Source organism: Urocitellus parryii, chromosome 5 (assembly GCF_045843805.1).
Source record: "Urocitellus parryii isolate mUroPar1 chromosome 5, mUroPar1.hap1, whole genome shotgun sequence".
Classification (NCBI taxonomy): domain Eukaryota; kingdom Metazoa; phylum Chordata; class Mammalia; order Rodentia; family Sciuridae; genus Urocitellus; species Urocitellus parryii.
In genome coordinates this window covers 125930207-125956306 of record NC_135535.1, presented here as the reverse complement: position 1 = coordinate 125956306, position 26100 = coordinate 125930207, and the positions used below count along the sequence as shown (strand labels likewise).

Below are 26100 nucleotides of genomic sequence, written 5' to 3'. Positions count from 1 at the left end.
GACTAAGAAAAAGTAGGATAGCTGGGCAGCATGATTGGTCCACTTGAACTTATTGGTCACAAATTGAAAGCAAGAACTTTCAGGGGCTGTGTGTTTTTCTTAGGCCACATCTGCCATGCAAGTACAGGCAGAGAGCAGACAGGGAGTTGGAATCAACTAGGTTTTATGTTTTATCAGAATGAAATAAAATGAGACGGAGCAAGACAGTTAATGGTATATACAAAGGACTGATCATATGATGGTCAGTGGTCTCTAAAATATATCAGCAAAGAGGGATATGAGGACATTGGGGTAGAGGTGAGGGGTGAGGCAAGGGTTATAGAATCAAAAGATTAGAGAAGAGCTCTATGATTTTCCATCAGAGATTAATAGTGGTGAGTCAAAAAGAGATAACTTTGTGTTCCCAGACAAAAGGTAGGAGAGTAGTTCTGAAGAGGAGCCCAGACAGGAAATGGGTCCATGCTCCTACAATAGGCTGAATATAATGGTTCCCCAAATGTGTCCAAGCCCTAATCCCTAGAAATTGTGAATGTTAATTTATATGACAAAAGGGATTTTCAAAATGTGATTAAATTAAGCATCTTTTTTTTTTTAAAGAGAGTTTCTCAATATTTATTTTTCAGTTTTCGGTGGACACAACATCTTTATTTTATTTTATGTGGTACTGAGGATCGAACCCAGCGCCCCGCTCATGCCAGGCGAGCACGTTATCGCTTGAGCCACATCCCCAGCCCCAAAATTAAGCATCTTGATGTAGAATGATTTTCCTGCATTATCCAATTGGGTCCAATATAATTGCAACTTATTGTAAGAAAAATGTAGGAGTCACCAGTGTCTGAGAAAGTGATATCATGAACGAAGAACAAATTGGATTACAGTACTTGGAAGACAGGAAGAGGCCACAGGCCAAAGAATACATTGAGTCACTGGAAATTGGCAAAAATTCTTCCTCTAAAGCTTCCAGAAGGAACCAGCCCTATAGACACTATTAGCCCAGTGAAAATTATATCAGACTACTGACCTCCAAAACTGAAAAATAATAAATTTGTTGTGGTGTACACCAATTTGTGATAATTTGTTACAGGAACAAATGGAAACTGATAGATTGAAGAAGAAGGGTATAGAAGAGACGCCCAGGAAGCAGCTTTCTGATCTCTCAAATAAATTTGAAAAAGATTTGAAAGAGGCCAAACGGGCAGCTCTGTGTCAACTCAGTGAGAGGTGAAGGAGAGGTGTAGCCTGGTAGAATTATGGTGCCACCCTATGAAGATATCGAATAAAAGGGTCTCTGAGGCAAGATTTCTGCTTCCCCTAGTAAATATTTGATACTATTCAATTGTAAAAAGCAAATTGCAGGCCCACATACATGGCATGTTTTTAAAAATACGTACAAACAGTCATATCTGTGTCGCTGAAGGAAGAGTTCTGACTGCTGAATGCCACATGACCAATCCTCTCACCTTCTCAGTCCTTCAATTGTACCCTACATAAAATCAACCACACATAACCACACAAGCACCCCTCATCAATCTATTTTTTCCATAACATCTTTCCGTATCACCTTATACCATACTATGTCATTTATTTCTATTTAGATGGCTTGTTTCCCCCCACTAGAATTTAACAAGAATCACTGAAAGGGCAATGATTTGGGAGTAACATCTTGAAGAGCTCCTGCCATGAATGAACTTCGGAACTGAGACAGAAGATATCGAGTGGTAAGTATTAATTTCAGAATTTTTTTTTAATGGTGGTATTTACGTCCTTCTCCCCCAGCGGAATTTTAACATAAAAAAACATCATAACAGGTATTCCTAAAATAATTCTTAGGCGTTGGTAAGAAAAAGGCTGAAGGATAACTTTACCACTTTGCCAGGAGAGGCGAACAGCAGCGTGGACAAATGCCTACGCCACTGCTCAGCTCTTCGAAAAACACACTCATCCCGGGCGCCGCCGGAAGTAGGTGCCGGAAGTGGGCTGTCCCGCGCGCGGTTCGCTGGGACTTGTAGTTGGGGGCCCATGGCGAGGGCACGGGTCAGTTTGCGGATCACTGCGTTGCCAGGTGTGGGATCTCACGTGGGAGGTGAGACGGGGCCGGCGGCCTTCGCGGCTGGCAGAGGTGTCACGGATCAGGGTCGTGGGCCTCTGGTGAGGTGCTGGGCCGCCGAGATCGGAAGCCGGGCGAGAAGCCGAAGGAGAGTGCAACCCGCGGAGGGCAACTCAGGGCCGCACGTGTGTCTGGGCGCCGCATTCCGAGCAGTGGCGCCCCCTGGGCTGGGCCACACGGAGGCCAGGCCTCTACCGCAAAGGAGGCCTGGCCCCTGAGGGCCCCTCCTCTCGTGTGGCTGAGCCCTGGCCTGGGCCTGCCTGGGAGCTTTGTGGTTGGCTACATCGGCCTTTTCCAAGGAGTTGTTCTGTGGACATTAGGCAGTCGAGAAGGGCTCCCTAGGGGACCCAGGTTTCTGCTCCACAGCACCGTCCTCGCTGAAAAAAATGTTACATCAGAACCCCTGTACCCCAGAAATGAATCAGGTTGCAGAGAAAAAGGATGGCGTCTTGTGTATCCAAAATCCCATCTCAGAGGCTATCTATATAACCTGAGAGCTCCTACTCTAACCAGAACTTTAGGGCAGAAATTGGGAAGTCTGAGGGAAAAGGCTTTCAGATGCAGACAGCTACCGAATTTGCTTACTCTCACGTGCTTTGATGGGAAACTTGGCCTATTTGTTCCAAAGCCCTGAGGAGAGGGGTAAGAGAACTGCAGGGAGTGCGAGAGGAAGGATTGACTGATAGCAAGAGCTGAGTAACTTTTTCCAGTGTTGGACCAGCTAGTCTGTGTCCTACAAGGTGGGCTTGGTTTTTATGGATTTTTCTCTGCCTTTCCAGGAATCTGCATTTCCCTGAGAGGAAGATATGACAAAGTTCCAGGTGAGTTGGAGTTTTTCCTAAAATTCCTTTCTGAAATTAAACATAACCTTTTTTTTTTCCTTGGGACAAAGAGAACATGTGCATGAGAGCTTGGCTAGTGTTAGATCCTGTGTCTGTACTGTACTGTATTTATTTTCCTCTCCCTCATCCTTTTTTTTTTTTCCTTTGTCAAAAAGTTCAGTATGAGAAACATATATTTCTGATTATATTTTATACTGCCCTACTTCTTTACATTTGGTCTGCTCTTCAGAGTATCTGCATGTGCACTTCTAAAGAAAGACCACAGAGCATCTTTGCCTGGTCCTTTCAAAGCTAAACTTTTCCTGCCAGACATTTCACTCACATCCTGTTAGTTAACTTTCTGTTGCTGTGAGAAAATGCCTGATGTAATCAATTTATAATATTTATTTTGGCTTACAGTTTCAGAGGTTTCAATCCCACAGTTGCCTGTGGGCCTGTGACAGCACAGTGCATCATGGTGGGAGAGCAAGGTAGAGGAATTCTCTTCATCTCATGGCAGGCAGGTCACAAAGAGGTGAAGGGGCTGAGATTCCAATACTACCTTCAAGGGCATGCCCCCAGTAACATAGTTTTGCTTCCACTAGGCCCCACCTTCTTAAAGTTCCACTACCTCACAGGCTGTTCTTTTAGCATATGAACCTTTGGGAGACTCAAAAGATCCAAACTATAAACTATAGCATGTTGAAAGTCGTTCAGAGCTACTGTATGTCCAGTCCAGTGCTAAATGGTCTCAGGAAAACAAATAGAATGATAAACTATGGTGCTTTTCTTCAAGGAGCGCATTTCTTGATGAGCATATTATGTGTACTCAAAACATATGCATATTAATCATGACCATGTATAATTGTGAAAGAATGAAAAATATTAGAACATTAGTTAAATGTCAGCACAGTGATAACAAAATCACTGCTACAAATGCTCCTCACCTAGGCGCTGCATCAGAATCATCTAGGTTTCCAAGAATTAAGGTTCTTAGCCCTCCCCTGCAGATCTACTGAAAGGAGACTCTCATTCCTCTTTGTTATCTGAAGATTTATTGTGAAATAATAATACTCCACATACTTGATGTTAGTAAGTATGGTAGGTAAGATGACTACCTAACCAGATAATTTACGCTCTGGTTGCTATGTTCCCTTCCACCAACATGTCTACTAAATTGATACAGTGAATGTAGATTTACCAAATAGCACTTTTAAAAAAAAATTGTCTCTGTAAAACCATGTGTAGATAGTTACCTAAAGATTGACAGAATCATGAGTGTTTGAGATGGAAATGGTCAGCTCACTCTCTGTCAGGGTGCTAGTGTTTTATGGCTGCAGAGAGCTGTGACTCAGAGGAAGTTGAAGAGAAAGCCTTGTTTTTTGTTGCAAAAAACAGCAGAGCCAGAAATAAACTCCATGTTTTTCAGATCCAAGCTGCTCTTTCTCCATAACTAAATAGGTCATCACACCTGAGGTTATTTGAATAAAATATCAGGCTACATTTATTTTTTTCCAATGAGATGGGGTCCTCTGTGTTGCCCGGGTTGGCCTCAAACTCCTGGGTTCAAATGATCATGTTGCCTGATACCACAGGCCTATGCCTCTATGTTGGGCTCAGATTGCATTTTAAGGAAAAAAAGAGAATTGGTTCTCTCTCTCTCTCTCTCTTTTAATTTAAGAATTGATTCTTAACACCACCAGCAGTAGAAGCTTCTTTTTGTGTCCTGGTTTACAGGAAGAGACCATTAGCCTTATAAAAATCTGTGTATATGGAGGATAGTAATCTTCCTGGAGGTACAGAGAGCATTGAAAATGTTTAAGAACTTCAAGAGAGATTAACATGCACAAGACCCTGTGTTCAGTATATTTTTCTCCCTTCTACCTATTCCCCTATAATTATTCAATGTTGATGTAGTTAGGGACTGCAGGCATAGTAAATTTTGAGATTCTGGTATGTTAAGTAATATGTTAAGTATGTTAACTTACTTTAAATAATAATTTTTTTAATTTAAAGAAAGCACTTTGTTCTACCACATATACTTATTGTTTTCTGTATTCCAGACATCATCTTTGTGTGTGCCAAAAGGCAGGAGTCCCAGTTTAAACCTTTTCTCCCTCTGCAACCTTGGATAAGTCACTTCATTATGAACCTTGGTTTCTCATCTATAAAATTGGGGTGTCTGGCTTGATGATCTCTAGGGTCTCTTTATTTGTTGCATTTCATTAGTCATTTAAATTGAAGGTGGCCAGGCATGGTGGGGTACACCTGTAACTGTAATCCCAGCAACTTGGAAGCCAAGGCAGGAGGATTGCAAATTTGAAGCCAGCTTTAGCAACTTAGCAAGTGTAGCGACCCCTCGCCAGCAAGGGAAACAGGACACAGGATTCTTCTTTCAGCAGTTTATTCAGGACTCTTGAAGCATGATGAGAAAACAGGAACAAGAGAGCAAGCGGTCGGTCTGCCCTAGCTTAAGTACCCAGCCCCGCCAATGAACTAGCACCACGTGGAAAAGTCTAATAGGTACAGCGCAGCGGAAGCAGGCCAGAGCCCAGCCCCACAGCCTTACAAGGAGTTGTTTACTTCTAACAGCTCTAACCGCTAACGAAGCGGAAGCAGAGACCAGCGCCATATTCAGGGTGCGGTCGCTGGCTCCCAATAAGCAAGGCCCTAAGCAACTTAGTGAAACCCTGTGGATGTAACTCAGAGGTAAAGCAATCCTGGGTTCATTCCTCGGTTCCAAAAAACAAAAGAATTGAATGTGAATTTATAAACTTCTATCTTTTAGATTCCAAGTTGGTTGTGTTAATTGCTGGGGATTTAAATTTTAGTTGAGTGTGACCTCTGTCCTTCACAATCTTACAGCCAATTTGTGAGACAGATTTAATAGCTATATCAGAGATATGAAAAAGATGCTCTGAGGTCTTAAAGAAAGAAGCACCTGGCTTATCCGCCTGCTTCAGAAGGGGCTTGCTGATTATCCTGAGATAAAGGAATTCCAAAATGGATGTGAGAAATCCAAGTCAGGGTAGAAGCAATGTGAAAAGAACTATGCTAGACTAGAACATGCTGGGTTTAGATGGTTCCAAGTAATCCACTGTGACTACGCCACTTACCAGCTTCTGCATTACTGTGTCCTGCCTCTCAGTAAATTGTTATATCAAGCTGGGAGGCATCTGGAATGGAAGTTGAGAGCCATGGGATAACCTGTCTGGAGTAATGAGAACTTTAACATTTGTCAGGTGAAAATAGGAAACTACTGGTCCTTCCTCTTTGACCAGCCTGCAGGATATTGAGAACACTTTCCCACTGTATGCAGAAGTTCAGTCTTGGGGGCGACTCATTAGCTCCACTGATACCAAGGAAGACTGTTTATTATTTAGATTCTTTTAGTCTCAGCTCTCTCTTGCTGTAAAAGGAGCATTATTTTTTTCCCCTTCCATCCTCCCCTTCCTCTCACTTGGTCCTGTCTTGTAATATTTCTCACCCTGGAATTTTCAGTCTTCTACAGTTAATAATCCACCCACATATCCTTTTCATTCTTGGCATGGATTTCCCCCTGCCACTTTGTTTACAGGATCTTAAAAACTACTAAGTCTGACTATGGACTGAAAGACAATAAAACTTGTTCTGTGAAAATTTGGTAAGAAGTTATTGTGGTCTAAGGTTTATTTAAAAACGATGACCTTACTAAGACATTGGTAATGGAGGAGAGAGAACACATTGGAAGGAAATTCAAAGGATAGAACTGACAAGATCTGAAATGGTTTGAATATTGTTGAGGTAGAGAAGGACGCTTAAACAATCCAGGTGACTAGTGGAAAGGGATAAAAATTGAAAGAAAAGATAATTGATGGATCTGAATCTGAGGAAAGAGGAAGGGATTCAATCTAGAGTACCCAAAGAGAGATTAGCTTGAGCAGAAAGAAACCTTTCTAAAGTGGGAAAGAAAATGTCTGGTTGAGAGGAGTGACTGATTCCTCTCCTCCTCACTGCCCCCAGCCCAGTGCAGGGGATTGAATTCAGAGGCTCATGCAAAGCCAGGTTAAGTGCTCTCCCCCATCCCCCGAGCTCTACCCCAAAGAATCCACTTGCTTGATATTCACTGGGCCCTGCTTCACTAGAGGCTATGGTGATGGAGCACTAAGGCATCATTCTCCACTTCTTCTTTGTCCCGCCTTTGCCCAGGCAATGATTCACAACCATTTCTTCCTAAGGAGACAAATTGAATTAAATTTCTCTCCAACAGAAATTAAGTACTAAGGAATAAGGTTTTGCCAAGTAGAATTGCTTTAGAGGACTAAAAGCCAAGTGTAATGTGTTAATTCTCATTCCTTTGGGGGTGATATTGCCCCTCTTGAGAATGCATACTGTGTGTAGATATTTGAATAAAGAGATAATATATATTTAAAAGGCTTCAACTACCTTTCTATTTTGATAGCCCTAATGTCTTTATTTTTCTATCCTCATATTAAACTCTACTCCCATGTGTTTTCTTGGCCATGGATAGATATCCATGGATAGATATCTTGGCCATGGATAGATAGCCCTTGAATATCCAGGGCTACTTCAAATTCAGAGTGTTGAAAATTTTAAGACTTTTCCTTTTTAACTTCTCATATTCTTACTTTCGTTTTTCCAGTCCCCTAGTTTAGAAATAGGCCTTTATTAAGTTCTTTCTCCCCATCCTCAGTATCTGCAAATTTCACTGTGTGTACATGCACTTGTGCTTGCACTTGAAGGACCACAGGAAAACAGACTTAGCTGAAAAGAAGGGTGAACTTGGCAGCAGAGAATAATGCTCCATAGACCACAGGACACAAAAGACCTCAAAAGTCAGACAGGGAGCTTAGCCTCCACACCAGCAACTAGGGTAATTCTGGCTTTTTATCCAAAAATGACAGATAAGTGACATTCAAGGGAGAAAAGTCACTGGGCATGGCCACACTGGCCTGTAATCCCTGTAACCCAGGAGGCTGAGGCAGAAGGATCACAAGTTTAAGGCCAGCCTCAGCAATTTAGTGAGGCCCTAAGCAATTTAGCAAGACCCTGTCTTAAAATAAAAAATTAAAATTAAAAGGGCTAGGGATGTGGTTCAGTGGTTGAGCACCCCTGCATTCAATCCTTGGTACCAAAAATAAATAAATACATAAATAAATAAGGGAGACAAGTCTATGTATAATATCTAATTTGAGCTTGAAAACTTAAGTTAACAATCTGTCTAATTTTTACCATAATTCAAACCTTAAGTGCAGCTGAACTCTGTGGGGCTTAAGTGTGCAAGTAGGAGGTAGAGGAGGACAGTGGGAAGTTGGAGAATAAGTACCCAGACACAGTTAGATAAAAATAATAACTTCTAAGTTCTACAGAACAGTGAGGTGACTACACTTCACAATAGTCAATTATATACTTTATGATACCTGGAAGAGAAGAGCTTGAAGTCTTCAAACACAACGCAATGATAAAGAGATGGAAACATAAATTACCCTCATTTTCTTAGTACATACTGTGTGTATGTGTGTGTGTGTGTGTGTGTTGAAATATCATACTGTACCCTATAAATTTGTACAATTTAAATAATTTTAAATGCTAAGGAGGTAGCTCAGTGGTAGGGCATTTACATAGCATGTGCAAGCAAGGTAAAAATAATTAAGTGTTAATAAATTAAAATAGCTTAAAGTAAACAAAAAAATCAGTGGCTAGGGTGTGGCTCTGTGGTGGAGTTCATCCATAAGGTCCTGGGTTCAATCCTTTGATTATCCCATGCTCTGGCTCCTGATTGGTTTTGCCCTTTAAGATTTTTTTTTTTTTTTGAAGTTCAAACCTATATGAAACCTTTTACTAAGCCTTCCACTTGACCCCCCCTTTCAAAGCTTTCTATTTATATCTCACAGTCTCACAGTCTCAGACCCAGTGGCATATTCTTTTATATGTTCTTCTTTTAACCATTGGATGTTCAAGTCTGATTTTTTTCCTTGTTTCCAGCTAGGTTCCTGGAGAGAGCCAGCCATCTAACACAGACATCCATCAGTATCCATAGATTTGTTCCAGGGTCCCTGTAGATACCAAGATGTGAGGATGCTCAAAACTAATATGAAATGACTTAGTATCTACATGTAAGCTATGCACATCCTCTTGCAAACCTTACATGATTTCTAATACAATGTAAAGTATGCCTTTAGACTTTGAGTTTGTGCTGGTATAAAAAAATGGGAAATAATACCTCTGTATCATTTTATTTTTAATTTGTAATATTGTGATATACTGCTATTTCCCAGTTTATCAATATTTGATGTTTTCTATTGACTTCTTCATATCAGAGATGAGGATATAGCTTTTTTTAATTTAACATTTTTATTTGTTTTAATTAGTTATACATGACAGTAGAATGCATTTGTGCACTTTGGTATACATAGATGAGATGTAATTTCTCATTTTTCTGAGTGTACATGTTGTAGAATCACACTGGGCATGCAGTCACGTATATACATAAAGTAATGTCTGTTTTGTTCTACTAAAGGATACAGCCTTTTTTTTTTTTTTTTAAAGAGAGAGAGAATTTTTTTAATATTTATTTTTTAGTTTTCGGCGGACACAACTTCTTTGTTGGAATGTGGTGATGAGGATCAAACCCGGGCCTCAGGCATGCCAGGCGAGTGCGCTACCACTTGAGCCACATCCCCAGCCCAAGGATACAGCTTTTTGATCTTGCCTCCCTTAGCATTCTTATTCTCCTGTACGTTAGTCTTTCAGTAACTAATGCTTACATTGCTTTTTACATTGGACTTATGGGTCATTTTAGAGTTAAGTAGTATGTATTATGATTATGATTCCTTTTTTTTTTTTTTCACAACTCTAGCTAATACTTGCTTCTCTTCCCCCCCTACCTCCACCAGTGCTAGGACTTGAACTCAGGACCTTGCTTGTGCTAGGCAGGCAAGCAGTGTGCCACTGAACTATCTATACTCCTAGCCCTTGTAAAAATTTTTGAGACAGGCTCTCATTAAATTGCCCCAGCTGGCCTCAAACTTGCAATTGTAATGCCTTAGCCTCCCAAACTGCTGGAATTATGGGTGTGCACCATCATGTGTGGATAATACTTGAATTAAAAAAATATATATATCTTATTTCAGGGGATTTTGATTCCATATTGCTATTGTAGAGTCTGGGGTTTTTTTTATATGTTAACTGTAGATGCAACCTAATTACGTATTTTATTGACTTATTTGCTTGCTGCAATTCTATCATGCATCTTCTTTTCCTTTTTCTTTTTTACCATATGATTTATTTTTATTTTTTTTAGTCATATATGACAGCAGAATGTATTTTGACATATAATACATACATGGAATGTACATACATCAATCATATTGTCTATTCTATTCTGCTGCCCTTCCTATCCTCCCTACTCCTCCCCTCCTCTCCCATCCTTTCTCTCTATCCAATCTAATGTAACACACTTTTTTTTCTCATCACAACATCATATATGTATTCTGTATAACAATGAGGTTCTCCTTCCATCTTCCGTGCAACTCTCCTTCTCCCTCTTTTTCCCTCCCACCTCTCTTCCCTATTTAGTGGTAGTCTTCTTCTCATGCTCTTCCTCCCTATTCCATTTTGAGTCCCCCCCTGCTTCAGAGAAGACATTCGTCATTTGTTTTTTAGGGATTGGCTAACTTCACTTAGCATAATCTGCTCTAATGCCATCCATTTGCCTGCTGATGCCATGATCTTGTTATTTTTGAGTACTGAGTAATATTCCATTGTGTATAAATGCCACATTTTTAATCCATTCATCTATTGAAGGGCATCTAGGTTGGTTCCACATTCTAACTATTGTGAATTGTGCTGCTATAAACATTGATGTGGCTGTGTCCCTGTAGTATCCTCTTTTTAGATCTTTTGGGTATAGTCCGAGAAGGGGAATAGCTGAGTCAAATGGTGGTTCCATTCCCAGCTTTCTAAGGAATCTCCATACTGCTTTCCAAATTGGCTGCACCAATTTGCAGTCCCACCAGCAATGTATGAGTGTACCTTCCCCCGCCCCATCCTCACCAGCACTTATTGTTTGACTTCATAATGGCTGCCATTCTTATTGGAGTGAGATGGTATTTCTCTGATTGTTAGAGATGGTGAGCATTTTTTCATGTATTTGTTGATTGATTGTATATCCTCTTCTGAGAAGTTTCTGTTCAAGTCCTTGGCCCATTTGTTGATTGGGTTATTTGCTTTTTTGTTTTTTAACTTTTTGAGTTCTTTGTATATTCTAGAGATTAGAGCTTTATCTGATGTTTGAAGGGTAAAAATTTGGTCCCAGGATGTGGGCTCCCTATTCACCTCACATATTATTTCTCTTGCTGAGAAAAAAACTTTTTAGTTTGAATTCGTCCCATTTGTTGATTCTTGGTTTTAACTCTTGTGCTATAGGTGTCTTATTAAGAAATTTGGGGCCTGCCTCCCCGTGGTGAAGATTAGGGCCAACTTTATCTTCTATTAGACACAGAGTCTCTGGTCTGATTCCTAGCTCCTTGATCCATTTTGAGTTGACTTTTGTGCATGGTGAGAGAAAGGGATTCAATTTCATTTTGTTGCATAAGGATTTCCAGTTCTCCCAGCACCATTTGTTGAAGATCCTATCCTTTCTCCATTGCATGGTTTTAGCACCTTGGTCTAATATAAGGTAGTTGTAATTTTGTGGATTTGTCTCTGTGTCCTCTATTTTGTTCTTTTCCTTAATTAAAAAAAAAAAAAACCTGCAGTCCATCTCTGAATGTTTCAGTAATTGAATTATTTTTTATCTGAAAAATTATCTCTTGGGCTCTGGTTGTGGCTCAGCAGCAGAGAGCTTGCCTAGTATGTGCAAGGCCCTAGGTAACCTCAGCACCACATAAAAATAAATTAATTAAATAAAGGTATTGTGTCCAACTATAACTAACTAACTTAATAAATAAATATTTTTTAAAAATATCTCTTTTCCTTCTATTGGATTGACTGTGTATAGAATTGTTTTTAAATGTTTTTTTTTTTAGTTGTCAATGGACCTTTAATTAATTAATTAATTTATTTATTTATTTATGGTGCTGAGAATTGAATCCAGTGCCTCACACATGTAGGCAAGTGCTCTGTCACTGAGCTAAGACCCCAGCCCATAGAATTTTTATTGCACAATCACTTTTTCTCCAGATTTTGTTTAATGTCCATATAATTCATATTTTTTGCACATAGTCTGGCTTTCCTATCTGGTTGCTTTTAGCATTTGGGGGGTTTTATGGGGTTTTTATTATTTTGTTTCTCATCCTTGGATTGAACCCAGGTGTGCTCTATGACTGAACTATATCCCCAGACCTTTTAATTTTTTTAAATTTTGAGACAGGGTCTCCCTAAAGTTGCTTAGGCTGCTCTCAAGCCTGTGATCTTCCTGCTTCAGCTTCCTGAGTTGCTGGGATTGCAAGCGTGTGCCACCATGCCCAGCTTTTTGTTTTGTTTTGGGTTTGTTGTTGTTTTGTTGTTTTGATTGGCCTTGTTATTATTTGTTTTTCTTGAATTCCTGAGGTTTTATAAGTCTGTGCCTAAAAATTATGGGTCTTTTCACATACCATTTTAGCATCGGCTCTGAATCTTGATTTCTGAGGGGAGAAATTTTTTGTTATCTCTTTGATAATTTTCTCTGACTTTATTATGCCAATACTACCCTCATAATACTAGTAGGAAATGGGCCTTTACTTTTATCTTTCTTCTAGGAGAATCCCTCAATCTTCCAGCTTAGCCATATTTTCTTTTTCGCCATTCCCCCCATGTAGATTGTAGGCCTTAAAATAAGATAGCCTGACACTTATCTGTGATACAGGTCACTTAAGCTTTTTCAGCCTGAGTTTCCTCATGTGCAGAATGAGTATCCTACTAGCTCTTGTAACATAAAATTGTGCAGCCAATACTTGAATGCTTTAGTTGGGTACAGCAGGTATTACTTATGATTAATCATTTTTTAGAAGAATCATGATTTATTTTCATAGCAGTATGTTTATATTATTCAGTTGTGTTTAAATATGATATCTTCTGATTTCTCTGGTATTTTAATTATGTACCTTTAAAATCCTATTTCCTCTGTTCACTGTTTCTTGAGTTTGTGCCTCTTAGTAGTTTTTTTTTAGTCCGATTATGTATATTTTTTAATTGACTCCTTATATATTTTTTCAAAAGTCTTGTATTCCCAGTATGATGGTATACTGTGCATCCTCAGCCAATGCTCTACCACTGTGGCACATGTGTGTTCTACTTTAGGGATTCCTCTGCTGGTTGGGCTTGGGAGAATCTAATGAAAATTTAGATGGTGGATGGTAGAAGCCACTTTTAAAGGCCACCCCTTTGTTCCAGTAGTTACTTGGGCAAGTCCTGCTTCTCCAGCTCAAGCTCTGGGCTATCTTGCTTTCTCCAGAAGTCTGCTTCAGAGGTTACCATAAGGCTATCCTGGGCACATATGGAGTCAGTTGCTTCTTTTTGTACCTTAATTGGTCTTGTCATTGTGTAGATTCAACAATAACCCAACCTCTGCTTCTCTCTTCAGCCCAAGTAATACTATTAGGAGCCTTCTGGCTGGCTGATCGTGTTTCTTGAGACTTTATATGGGGTCCCTGCTGTTAGTCACCAAAATTTCAGGTTTTGTGGGCAAGAGGAGAGTTGGGAGAGTGGTGCTACTAATGACAACAAGTACATTTGGAATGCTTAACTTGAATTAATAAGCCTGTCTTGCTTTATATTGTTGATTCTGAGTCTGGTTTTAAATTTCTAGGACTTTTTGAGAATCCCTTACCTCCAAAATCTTCTATACATGATTTGAGCTGTGTACTTTTTTCTTTAATTTTCCCATCATTCCTAATCTATCTGTTTTCCATCATCTAGAAGTTCCTCAACATTTCTATTCTAATAGCAATCTAATACATTTACACTGTGTTTTAATGTTTTTTTGTAGTTATAGATGGACAACGTCCCTTTATTTTGTTTCACTTTTATGTGGTGCTAAGGATTGAACCACATGCTAGGCAAGTGCTCTGCCACTGAGCTACAGCCTCAGTCCGACACTGTGTTTTAACTAGCATACATACCAGTAAGTAAACTCTGTATTCTGAGCTCAATTCTCTTAGGATTCTAGACCCATGTAGCTCTCTGGTCCTGGACAGCTATAACAACACCCCACCAGCACCACAAATTAAACAAGTCAAATTTTAAGTTTGTTATCTGTCTCCTTCCCCACTTCAACCTTTTCCCCTTTCACTTCCTATCCATTACAGCACCAACACACCAGTCACTCAGACAGGGAACCTGGAGAGCATGCTTAGTGTTTCTTTCCCCTAGGCTTCTAGGTTTTGTTTTTTTATCACATGATTTAGAATGAATTTCTCTCTGTCTCTCCACAACAGTCACCCTTACCATTTTTTTTATGAATTGCTATAGCAACTGTCTATCTAAAGTCTTGCTTTCCAGTGGTGTTTATAATCACAGTTATTTCACCCTAAATGTAAATCCTTAATAGGTTTCAGTTAATGCTAAGTTTGGCTGGAAGAACTCAGTGTCAGACAGCAAGCCCTTTGCTCTGCCTCCTGCTTTGTGTGTGTATGTGTAAGAGAGAGAGAGAAGAAAGAAAAAATGAATTGGGTATGAAGCTCTGGGACCTTGTATGTGCTAGGCATGTCTCTTCCACTGAGCTACACCCTCCAGTCCCACTGTTTCCTTTGTTTTTATCTGCTTTACAATAAGCTGCTTTTAGTTTTTCCAAACACATATTTTCTCTCCATATTTCACTTTTTTTTTTTTTTTTTTTTGGTACCAAGGATTGAAGCCAGGGGTGCTTAACCACTGAGCAACATCCCCAGCTTTTTTTTTTTTTTTAAAGACAGGGTCTTTTTTTTTTATTATTCTTTTTAGTTATATATCACAATAGAATGTATTTTGACTTATCATACATACATGGAGTGTAACTTCCCGTTTTTGTGGTTGTGCATGATGTGGAGTTACTGGTTATGTATTCATACATGAACATTTCGAATGTTCATGTATACGTACAATTCATTCTACTGACTTTCCCATTCCCCTCTCCCTTGCCTCTGTCCCACCCCACCCCCTGCCTCCCCCTCCAATCTAGTGAACCTCCCTCCCCTCCCCCAGCCTATTGTGAGTCAGCATCCACATATAAGAGAGAACATTCAACCTTTGATTTTGGGGGATTGGTTTATTTCACTTAGCATGATAGTTTCCAGTTCCATCCATTTACTGGCAAATGCCATAATTTCATTCTTTAAGGCTGAGTAATATTCCATTGTGTATATGTATCACATTTTCTTTATCCATTCATCTGTTGAAGGGGACCTAGGTTGGTTTCATAGCTTAGCTATTGTGAATTGAGTTGCTGTAAACATTGGTATAGCTGTATCGCTGTAGTATGCTATTTTTTAAGTCCTTTGGGTATAAACTGAGGAGTGGGATAACTGGGTCAGATGGTGGTTTCATTCCAGGTTTTCTGAGGAATCTCTAAACTGCTTTCCAGAGTGATTGCACCAATTTACAGTCCCACCAGCAATGTATGAGTGTACCTTTTCTCCCACATCCTCACCAATGTTTATTGTTACTTGTATTTTTGATAATTGCCATTCCGACTGGAGTGAGATGAAATCTCAGTTCAGTTTTATTTTGCATTTCTGTAATTACTAGACATGTTGAACATTATTTCATGTATTTGTTGACCGATCATTTTTCTTCTTCTATAAAATGTGTTGAGACAGAGTCTTGCTAATTTTTTTAGAGCCTCACCCTCCCAAGCCCTAGGGACATTTCACTTTTTCCCCCGCTTTGGTCATCATATTCTCTGAGAAATCTTTCCAAGGCCCCAAGATTTGGGTTGATTTCCCCTATTTTATGCTCCCATTGCTAGTTGTGCATGTATTATGTTGTATATACATCTGTACCACTTACCATGGTATTATTGTTGTTGATATATTTGTCTTTCATCCCAGGAAGCTCTAGCTTGCTAAGCAGAAGGATTTCTATTTTCTTGTATCCCCAACACCTCTGAAAGTAGAGTATCAATAAAATAAGAATTTGTTAAAAATAAAATACAGTAAAATGAAATGTTATTTGTGGGAAAGAAGGGTATAGGATTCAGTAACCTCTTCACGATTATTGGCCTTGTTTTAGATCAGAAAGGGAATGTCTGACTTCTGAACTCAAGGCTTTTTTCTCCTGACATTAATCCAAGGACATGACTAGAAAGACAAGCTGAACTTTCTCCTGGTTACAAAGTCTTCAGGCCTTAGCTACTCCTGTTCTGCTATCTTGAAATTTACCCTTGGTTCTTATCACTAAATTCTTCTTGTTCCCTAGGAGACATGAATGAAAGTTCTGTGGAAAACCAAGAGAAAGAACTTCAGGATCTGTTATGGCATCTACTGGCTAATTTTGAAAGAGATGACAATATAATACCTGGAATCTGGATTATAAACCCTTAAAGAAGTACATGGGGATCCTGAGATATTTCCCTGTGTCAAAAGTGGAGAGAAGCATCTTGTCATAGTTCCAGAAACAGGAATAGTGTAGTTACTCTTCAAAGTGATGATTTCAGAAACATTGCAAATGAAATATATTTGTCTTTGAAATTCCAAGCCAAATGGCCACACAAGACTCCCCTGTGAAATTCTGTAAGAAAGAACTTCAGGATCCTCAGGAGAGCAGAGATCTTTTTGTAACTGAAGAAAGCACTGAGAGAAAAGTAATAAGAGGGGAAAATCTTTCGATAAACCATTGTTCAGAAAACCTTCAAGTTAAACTTGTGTCTGATGTAACAGAACTGGAGTCACCATTGTTTGGTCATGAGGCAAATTGCCAGAGTAGACAGTTGGAGGGTTCTTTGGGTCCCTTTGACTGTAACTGTAAAGATATTTATAGATGGAGATCACAGTTGGTTAGCTGTAGTCATCAGAGAGCTCACACAGAGGAACAACCCTGTAACCATAATGACTGTGAGAAAATACCAATTACCAGCCCAGATGTTCACCCCTCTGAAAAAATCCATACTGCAGACAAACAGTGCAAATGTGGTGGGTGTGGCAAGGACTTCAGTCAGAACTCAGAAATACCACTTCATCAGAGAGACCACACAGAAGGAAAACCCTACAAATGTGAGCAGTGTGGGAAGGGCTTCACCAGGAGTTCAAGTCTGCTGATCCATCAAGCAGTCCACACGGATGAGAAACCTTATAAGTGTGACAAGTGTGGGAAGGGCTTCACCAGGAGCTCTAGTCTGCTTATCCATCACGCAGTCCATACGGGCGAGAAACCTTATAAATGTGACAAGTGTGGGAAGGGCTTCAGTCAGAGCTCCAAACTGCACATCCACCAGCGAGTCCATACTGGGGAGAAACCCTATGAGTGTGGGGAGTGTGGGATGAGCTTCAGTCAGCGCTCAAACCTGCACATCCACCAGCGAGTCCACACAGGAGAGAGGCCCTACAAGTGTGGAGAGTGTGGGAAGGGCTTTAGCCAGAGCTCAAACCTTCACATTCACCGGTGCATCCACACAGGAGAGAAGCCTTACCAGTGCTATGAGTGTGGGAAGGGTTTTAGCCAGAGCTCAGACCTTCGCATCCATCTCAGGGTCCACACTGGGGAGAAGCCCTATCACTGCGGCAAGTGTGGGAAAGGGTTCAGCCAGAGTTCCAAACTCCTTATCCACCAGAGAGTGCATACTGGAGAGAAGCCCTATGAGTGCAGCAAATGTGGAAAGGGCTTCAGCCAGAGCTCCAACCTTCACATCCACCAGCGAGTTCACAGGAAAGATCCCCACTAAGTGACATGAACCTGTTCAAGCTTTTGAGTACTTGTACTATAAAGACTCAAATATTTTTAGTATAACTCTTACTGTATCTCATGAAGGAGATAGATAGTAAGGTTATTCATATATGTTCCCTCACTGAAAAATCATTCATCCATTTAAAGTATTTAAGTATCATGCACTGTGTTATGCTATACAATGAGTGGACTATTATTCTGGTTGATGACAGTGAAAACATCTGTGCTGTGCAATTTAGCAGTGTTATTAGAATTATGTATCCTATCCAGAATTTTTAACTGCAAGAACTTTATGTTTATCCAAGCAGGGCATGTTTTTCTTTGTTCACATTCTCTTGAGAAATTAGACTTATTGTTTCTCTTCAAATTATGTGCCTTATGTTTTTCATATTTCCTTTAGGTTCTACGTAGCCCTCTAAAATTCAAGAGCAGGGATCAAGTTACTAATGGAAATGGAAAATGGTATAAGCCTTTGGAAAACAATTGGCTGTTCCTATAAAGTGAGACAAACTTATCACCTGGCATGGTAATTCCACTTCTAGGAGTTTACTTTAAGAATAGTGAAAATTAATGTTCACCCATAGCCTTTACATGAAAGTTCTTTGCAAGTTTATAACAGGTGTAATAGAGTGAAAACAACCTAAGTATCCATCAGAAGATGAAAAAGCAAAACAAACCAGAGATCCATATAATGAATACTTTTTTCATAGTAAAAAGAAACTGCTGAGAAAACAACAGGGATGAATTGCAAAAGCATTATGCCAAGGGAAAGAATTCAGGCTCAAATTACTGCATAATGTATAGGAAATTCTAGAAAAGGCAAATCTGTAACGAGATAAAGCAGTTTAGTGGTTGTTAGTGGGGTAAGAGGTGACTGAAGTGGCATAAGGGATGGAAATTTTCTGTAACTGTCTGATCATTCAATTGAGATAACTCACTACCTTCAGACCAGCCTGAGGGATGGAAATTTTCTATATCAGGTTTGACTACATGACTGCATTCACTGAATTGCTCACATAAATGGGTGGATTTTATTGTTTATAAATTGTACCTCGATAAAACTAATTGACATAAACACACCAGTGCACATCACCTTGACATCAAAACACTGGTTTCACAATCTCTCCTTAGGCAGCGTTGGCAGTTTGTTCTACTATTGAAAACTGGAGTTTTAAACTCTGCTGTTAGATAGATACTAACCATGGGTTTCTTTGAACTCAGGGAAAAATTCTCCCCACATAATTTTTGGTCAGGTTTTCTTGGGTCACCAACTGATCTCTAATTTCCTGAGAACACTGGCTCATTTATATGAATTTTCCTCCCACAGATCTGAGGCAGCATGATTGTCAGGATTTCAAAAGACTCAGAATCTTTATTTGTAAGAGTCCTTTGGTCCTTTTCATCTTGAAAATTTACCACTTGCTCCTCATTTGGGGCAATCTGAACAGATGATCCTCTCTTTTCTCCAGAGAGAAAAGATTTTGTGGCAGGATCCTATTTTTTTTTTTTTTTTAAGAAAAAGGAAAAAGAAGTTTTATTGCTTTGCTAGCAAAGGAGAAACACAGGGAACTCCTATCCCAAAGGCTGAGATTCTCACAGGATTCTTTTTTTTTTTTAATATTTATTTTTTAGTTGTAGTTGGACAGAGTACTTTTATTTATTTATTTTCATGTGATGCTAAGGATCAAACCCAGGGACTCATACATGCTAGGCAAGCGCTCTACCACTGAGCCACAACCCCAGCCCTCACAGGATTCTTAAGCTTTTTTCTGGAAGCTCTAATTCACAGTGTCATAGTCTGTTTTATGTTGCTAATAATCATACTACTAATTGGGTTATAAAGAAAAAAGGTTTACTTTGGCTCATGGTTCTGATCCAAGGTCTAGGGATTATATCTGGAGAGGTTTTCTTGATGGCAGCAGAGGGCATCACATGGGAAGTGTGCACGTGTCATTATATCCTCCCTCTTATAAACCCACCAGTCTTCAATGATGGGGTTCCACCCTAAAGACCTTACCTAAGTCCTAATCAGTTCTCAAAGGCCCAACTACTAATCACCATAGTTGGATTGTTTCCACCCTCTTAATACCTCACAATAGAGTTTTTGAAGGGGATAAGCCATTTCAAACCATGCTGCACAAATAAAATTAAGCACCCATCTTTCCTAGACACTCTAGCCAGAGAAAGGTCCAATTTGTGTGTCTTCATTATTGTTTTATCTTTGTACTATAGAAGATTTCAAACAGTAGCAGCAAGAAAAAACAATAAAATGTTGCTCCAGTTCCTACCATTTTAATATTCCACATCTGACCCCTTCTCACCACCTTTACCAGCACCACTGTGGTTACTGCCTTTGCTACAGTCATCTGTCGATTCCACTTTTGTCCCCTTTAGACTAAACACAAAGAAACTGGAGTTATCTTTTAAAAACCAGATATGTACAAAACTTGTTCAAAACTCCTTTAATGGCTTTTCATGACAAAGTAGAATCCAACTTCTGCAGTCTTTGTTCTGGGTCCTTCTCCCTAATCTCATTTTCAGGCACACTATCATTCTTTTCACTTCAACCATACTAGCCTTGTTCAAAATGTGTGAGGAGAACAAAAATCCTACACAGTGGCAAGCCTCTATGATAAAGGGAAGGAGGAAAATAAGAGAAGGTTTCAAGGAAGCAAGGAGATTGAGAGCATCTACAGGAGAGGGATCAACCATATTAATTCTGTAGACAGCAGAAGGGTGAGCATGTTAGACTGTGGAGTAGGGGTTCAGATGGGGAGGAGGAAGAGACATGCATGCTCACGTGAGGTGAAAAACCTCACTGGTGCTTGTAAGTCCCATCTCTTCCTCCCAGCATTTATCTAAACATTCTTTAAGCAGAAATGTCACTATTCCTCCCTTCTATTCCCTTCAGGTTACAGAGATAGCAGAACTGTTAGAAAGTAGAACTGAGATAAAAAGAAAAGTGGTCTCATCCTAGATTCAGATTATGAAGACTTTAGTGTTACTGTGCCTGGACTCTTGTCGCCCCACCCTCCACACCCTTTTGGTTTGTTTTTGGTTTTGGTACCAGGGGTTGAACACAGGCATACTTAGCCACAGAGGCACATCCCCAACCTTTTTTTTTTTTTTTTTTTTGAGACAAGGTGTCACTTAGTTGCTTAGGGCCTTGCTAAATTACTGAGGATGGCCTAGAACGCCTGTCTTGGCTTCCTGAGTCTCTGGGATTTAGAGTGGGCCACCACACCTGGCATTCCTTATCTTTTTTGACCATCTTTTAGCTGGCTCTAGGTGTTTAAATTGAGCTGCCGGCAGTAGAAACAGAGACACAGAAAAGACATTGCAGACTTAGCTTTAATCATTTTCTCCATATCTGGGAGTCTGCTGACCTGTCAACCACCCAAAAAAGTTTGGGTTTTTTTTAAAGTTTACTAGTGGGCTGAGGGGGATAGCTTGATAGTAGTAGGATGCTTGTTTAGCATGTGAGAGGAGTTGGGGTTCAATACCCTGTACCCCCCAATTTTTTTTTAAGTTCACTTAAGCAAATTGTAACTTGATTTTGGCTCCATATACTAGAAAATGCTTCCACCCAGTTCAGGAGCATAATTTTTATGTATGTGGTACAATAAGTGGCTTCAGGGCTCCCTAAAATTATACCCACTTATATTTGTATGATGTTTTCTAATTTTCCATTGTTATTCTGTGTTATTTAATCCTCACCAACTACCCTGTGAAATAGAAATTCTCATTATACAGATTTATGAATTAAAAATACTGAGATGGCCACAAATCAGTGACCTGAGAAAGTTGATGGCTGGTAAAAAGAGTAGCTAACACATGTAGTGCTCATGAAAATTAGGTACTGATGGCCATCATACTATTGACATGACCTCTGAGGGAAGGACCATGATTATCCTCTGTTTAACAGTTGAAGAATCCAAAACACAGCGAGCAAGTTGCTTGAGTTCACACAACAGGTAAGAGGAAGGCCTGGCATTCTACTCCAATCGGCTGTCTCTAGAACCTACACTGAACCTCTAGTCTGTATGTGATGGGCTTCTAAGGCCTCCACTTGCATTCGAACTGAATCATATTCCTTTGTTGTTAAAGATACCTTTAAGTTAGAATAATTGGAAAAGAACAGTAACAGATCCTAGTTATAATTCTAACCCACCAAACACCATTGACATCCAGGCCAGAGCTCCAACTCTTGGAGCTCCTCCTCCTCTAGCTCCCCCACCTTTCTGCTCCTCGATATGTCTTCCTCCTTTTTAAAATGGATTCCTTTAGTAATAGGAATAAGGTCATTTTAGTTCATCTTGTCTGTAAACATGAATTTTCATACATTGGGTATGCTTTAAATGAAATACAAGTAACTGGTATGTTCCTCTCTTCCTTCTTTCAAGCTTATAGGATTTTATTTTTTGTTTTTTGCCTACCATTCCCACTAGCAAGTGGCCCATTCTCATTAGCACCAGGGGAGTTTTCAGTGGATCACTATTTTTTTTTTGTTTCTCATTTTTTAATTTTTATTTGTTATACATGACAGCAGAATACTCTTTGATTCATTGTACACAAATGGAGCACAATTTTTCACTTCTCTGGTTGTACACAAAGTAGAGTCACACCATCTGTGCAATCATACATGTACCTAGAGTAATGATGTCTGTCTCATTCCACCATCTGGGCCATTCTTTTCTGTTGCTGTATCTCAGTAACATGTCCACCATTTTGTGTGACTGGATTTTTGGACTGACATTTTATAATCTCTTGATACATAAGGTGATAACCAATCTAAAGGCAGAACTTTCTTCACCTTGGTAAGCATGTGTGTGCTTCCTCCTTAATGTAAACACTCTTTGTTAGCTTATGACTGTTGGTACCCAACTTCATTTGTGGACTGAGAGGTATACAATGTGGAATTTTAAGAACAAGAATGCTGGAGGTTGATCCCAACTACCACTAGCGAGCCCTGGCCCTGTGTGTCACCTTGAACAAGTTGCTTGAACCTTTGGTTGCTTAGTTTCATCTGTAATCCGAGGTTGTGATAGGTAGTTCCTCTCCTCATAGTGTTGTGAGGATTGAGCCAACAGAAAGGATTTAAAACAGGCATGTTCCATAGTAGATGAGATATAAATATTATTGTTATTTCCAACTGAACCAAATGCAAGATGCTTGGTGTGCTGAGTAAGAAGGTCCCAAGGATGATGGAACATTGGCAAATGTTTATATATATATATATATATATATATATATATATATATATATATATAGACAACCTGTAAGGAATGATCTGAGAGAGCATCAGGTCTGCACTATTAGAAGAAATGTGATGTCACCCTGCAGGTCAGGGTCTGAGAATGTTTAACTGTTGGGAGGCAAAATCAGATAATTCTTTGTTTGGGAGAAAATATGTCCTGTGCATAGTAGGCTGTTAAGCAGCATTCCTGGCCTCTACTTGCCAGTAGAAAACCCCCTACATTAGTGTAAAAACCAAAAATATCTCCAGAAATGTATGGGTTGGGTGAAGATTGTCCCTCATGAGAAGCCCTACATAGCCCTAACCAAACAATGTCTACATTTGAATCCTATCTAGGAATACAGGGATGAATTAGTTTTTATTTATTGCACTATCACCTTAATGTTAATGATTTATTGGACACATGCTTTGTGCCAAGCCCTGTGTGTGTCTATATGTAAGTATATGTACGTGTATGTGTATGAGTTTATGTATATTGTTTTCCCTCTGTACCCATGGAGTATTGGTTTCAGGATTTCCCCATCCCCTAAAGATAACCAAGTCCACAGATGTCAAGTCCCTTTATAAGGTATACAGTATTTGAATGTAACCTATGTATGTTCTCTGTATCCTTTGAATCTAAATAATTTATAATACATAATGCAGTATAGGTACCATTGTGTATTTAGGAGGACATGACAAGAATAAAAAGTCTGTATATATTCAATACAGATGCAATTTTTTTCAAATAGTTTTGATCCATAGTTGGTTAAATCCGTGGATGTGGAGCTTATAGATGTGGAGTACATATGGCAGAGAAAGAATATATGGTATTTGGTGGATCCCAGAAGGATGAAGAATTTCTACCACCATTGACAAATAACATTTTTCATTGAAGCCAAGATCCTGAACAAACAGGAGTGAGAATGAATACTACTCACAATACCTCTTGTCCACGGAATCTCTCATACCAACTCACTGCCACAGTAGAAAAATCAATAAGTATTTGTGAATAAATGAAAACTGTATGATACTATGTATGATACTATGAAGACTGGTTCAGAAAAAGGCTGAGCATGAACCCTAACTGGGGTGAACACCTGAGAAACAGACCAAGGGTCTTCATCAATAAGATTGGAATCATAAAATCCCTATCTGGGGACTAGGGTTGTGGCTCAGTGGTAGAGCGCTCGCCTAACGTGTGAGGCACTGGTTCAATCCTCAGCACCACATAAAGCATAAAAATAAAAAAAAATAAAAAAATAAATAAAGGTATTGTGTCCATCTACAACTAAAAAATAAAAATAAAAGAACCCTATCTGTCTCTAAGTATCTCTCTAAAGATCAAATATTACAGGTGAAAAAGTTTAATAAAATAGAGAGCAGGATATAAAAGACATAATAGAGTTTTCATTATAATCATAGCTATTGATAACCACCCACAATCAAAAATGTGTACATTTACTTTAACATTCAGGATTACTTCACCTCATATTGGAAAAATAAGTACACCTCTCCTCCTTTCAGGTTTTACTTCATTTCAGTTCTCAAAACTACTAGCTGCTCAGAAGACTCAGGAGAAAATGAAAGACCGTGTTATAAAACAAATCAAAATTAATCACAATTATTTTCTAATACTTGATGGTGAGGTAACATTGGGAAATTGGAGAAAGAAAGCATTGGAAGCTATACAATAGCAGATAACTGTTTTAATAATGAAATAATAATAATTGTCAGAAACCCTGACAATGGGTTTCTCTCACTGCTTACTACCACTTCTTATTCTCTACATGTCTCTTGCCTAAATATGTTTCCCTTTTTCTGGTAATTATGGAGAATCCAAGCCCTTGTCCCAGTCAATATGGCTCTCTGGCAACCAAGCTGCATAGCCAATCCCCACAGAGAAGCTTCAGTGGAGTGTAGGCTCCCACCAGCTGGAGTGCAGGCTGAGGTAAGCCAGGGTGCACCAAGCTGTCGCCCCTTGGCAGTCTGGATCCGATAAACAGTGTGAAAATGGAAGCGGGAGCAGACCCAAATGGAAGAAAGTTCAGACTCAAGAGCTATCTAATAGTGTTGATACTTTTCTGAAACCTGATTAACATAAATTTGAATCAACAGCATTGACCCAAGAGCTATGTAAATCCCTAGATCAGCACACTCAAGCAGCAACCTGCTACCAGGTCCTCCTCGCCTTGTAACAGTTGTATTTCTATTCTCATATTTAAATACACCCTACACTTTTCACTTTTGCATTCCATTGTTTGTAAATTTCATTCTTTGGATTTGAGAGACAAGAACCCAGAAAGAAATTGGCAGTTAACTGTTGAATCTGCTGTGACACTGAATAGCATAGCCTGCCATTAAGAGCTGCTACATGTCACTTAATAGTAGTGAAGAAGAATCCAGGTTTGCCAGTTGTGACCCCTGCAGCTATTGCTGGCAGGCATCCCCTGCCTTGATGATCTGATAACACTAAAATGAGCTTTCTTAGCTGCAGAATCCTGCAACTTATGCAGACCCTACCCACCAGCAGAAGCAGAGAAACTCCAGTTTTAGTGGGACTGAGCAATCAGCAGTTATGTTCAGCTAGGGTCCCATTTGAGGAGTATAAGATACTTCCTCCATATTTCATATATCTTTCCTCTCTCTCAAATTTGGAGATGACAGTTGTTATTATTATGCCCTCAGTCCCCTCTGTGTGCATTCCCCACCTCCACTGACCATCTACTAGGTACACAGCATGTATAGAGCATAACAAGAACATTGTAGCTAAAAAGGAGGCCCAGTTTTGCCTTTGTAATTAAACATAAGGCTAAAATGCAGTCACTATCTACATGAATAAGATATTGTAGTCACCCCTGACACTCAAATACCCTTATCCACAGACTCCAGTGGATGCCTGAAAGAACAGATAGGACCAAACCCTATATATACTGTTCTTTCCTATACATACTATGATAAAGATTAATTTATAAATTAGGCACAGAAAGAGGATAACAACAACAATATAACAACAAGTATAACACTATTCTATAACAAAATTTATTTAAATGTGGTTTCAAAATATTTTCTTATACTGTGTTCAAACTTCTTGTGAT

The 26100-nt window shown here is 39.4% G+C and overlaps 1 protein-coding gene across 1 annotated transcript; it reads left to right on the top strand.

The window, feature by feature from the left end:
• The first annotated feature begins 1781 nt into the window (after window positions 1–1781).
• Znf239 (zinc finger protein 239) lies at window positions 1782–19094 on the top strand. The gene is given in 4 exon segments (XM_026399525.2): window positions 1782–2083; window positions 2887–2928; window positions 16303–16572; window positions 16575–19094. Coding segments are annotated over 4 exon segments (1566 nt in total). The 5' UTR covers window positions 1782–2019; the 3' UTR covers window positions 17765–19094.
• Window positions 19095–26100: the final 7006 nt, after the last annotated feature.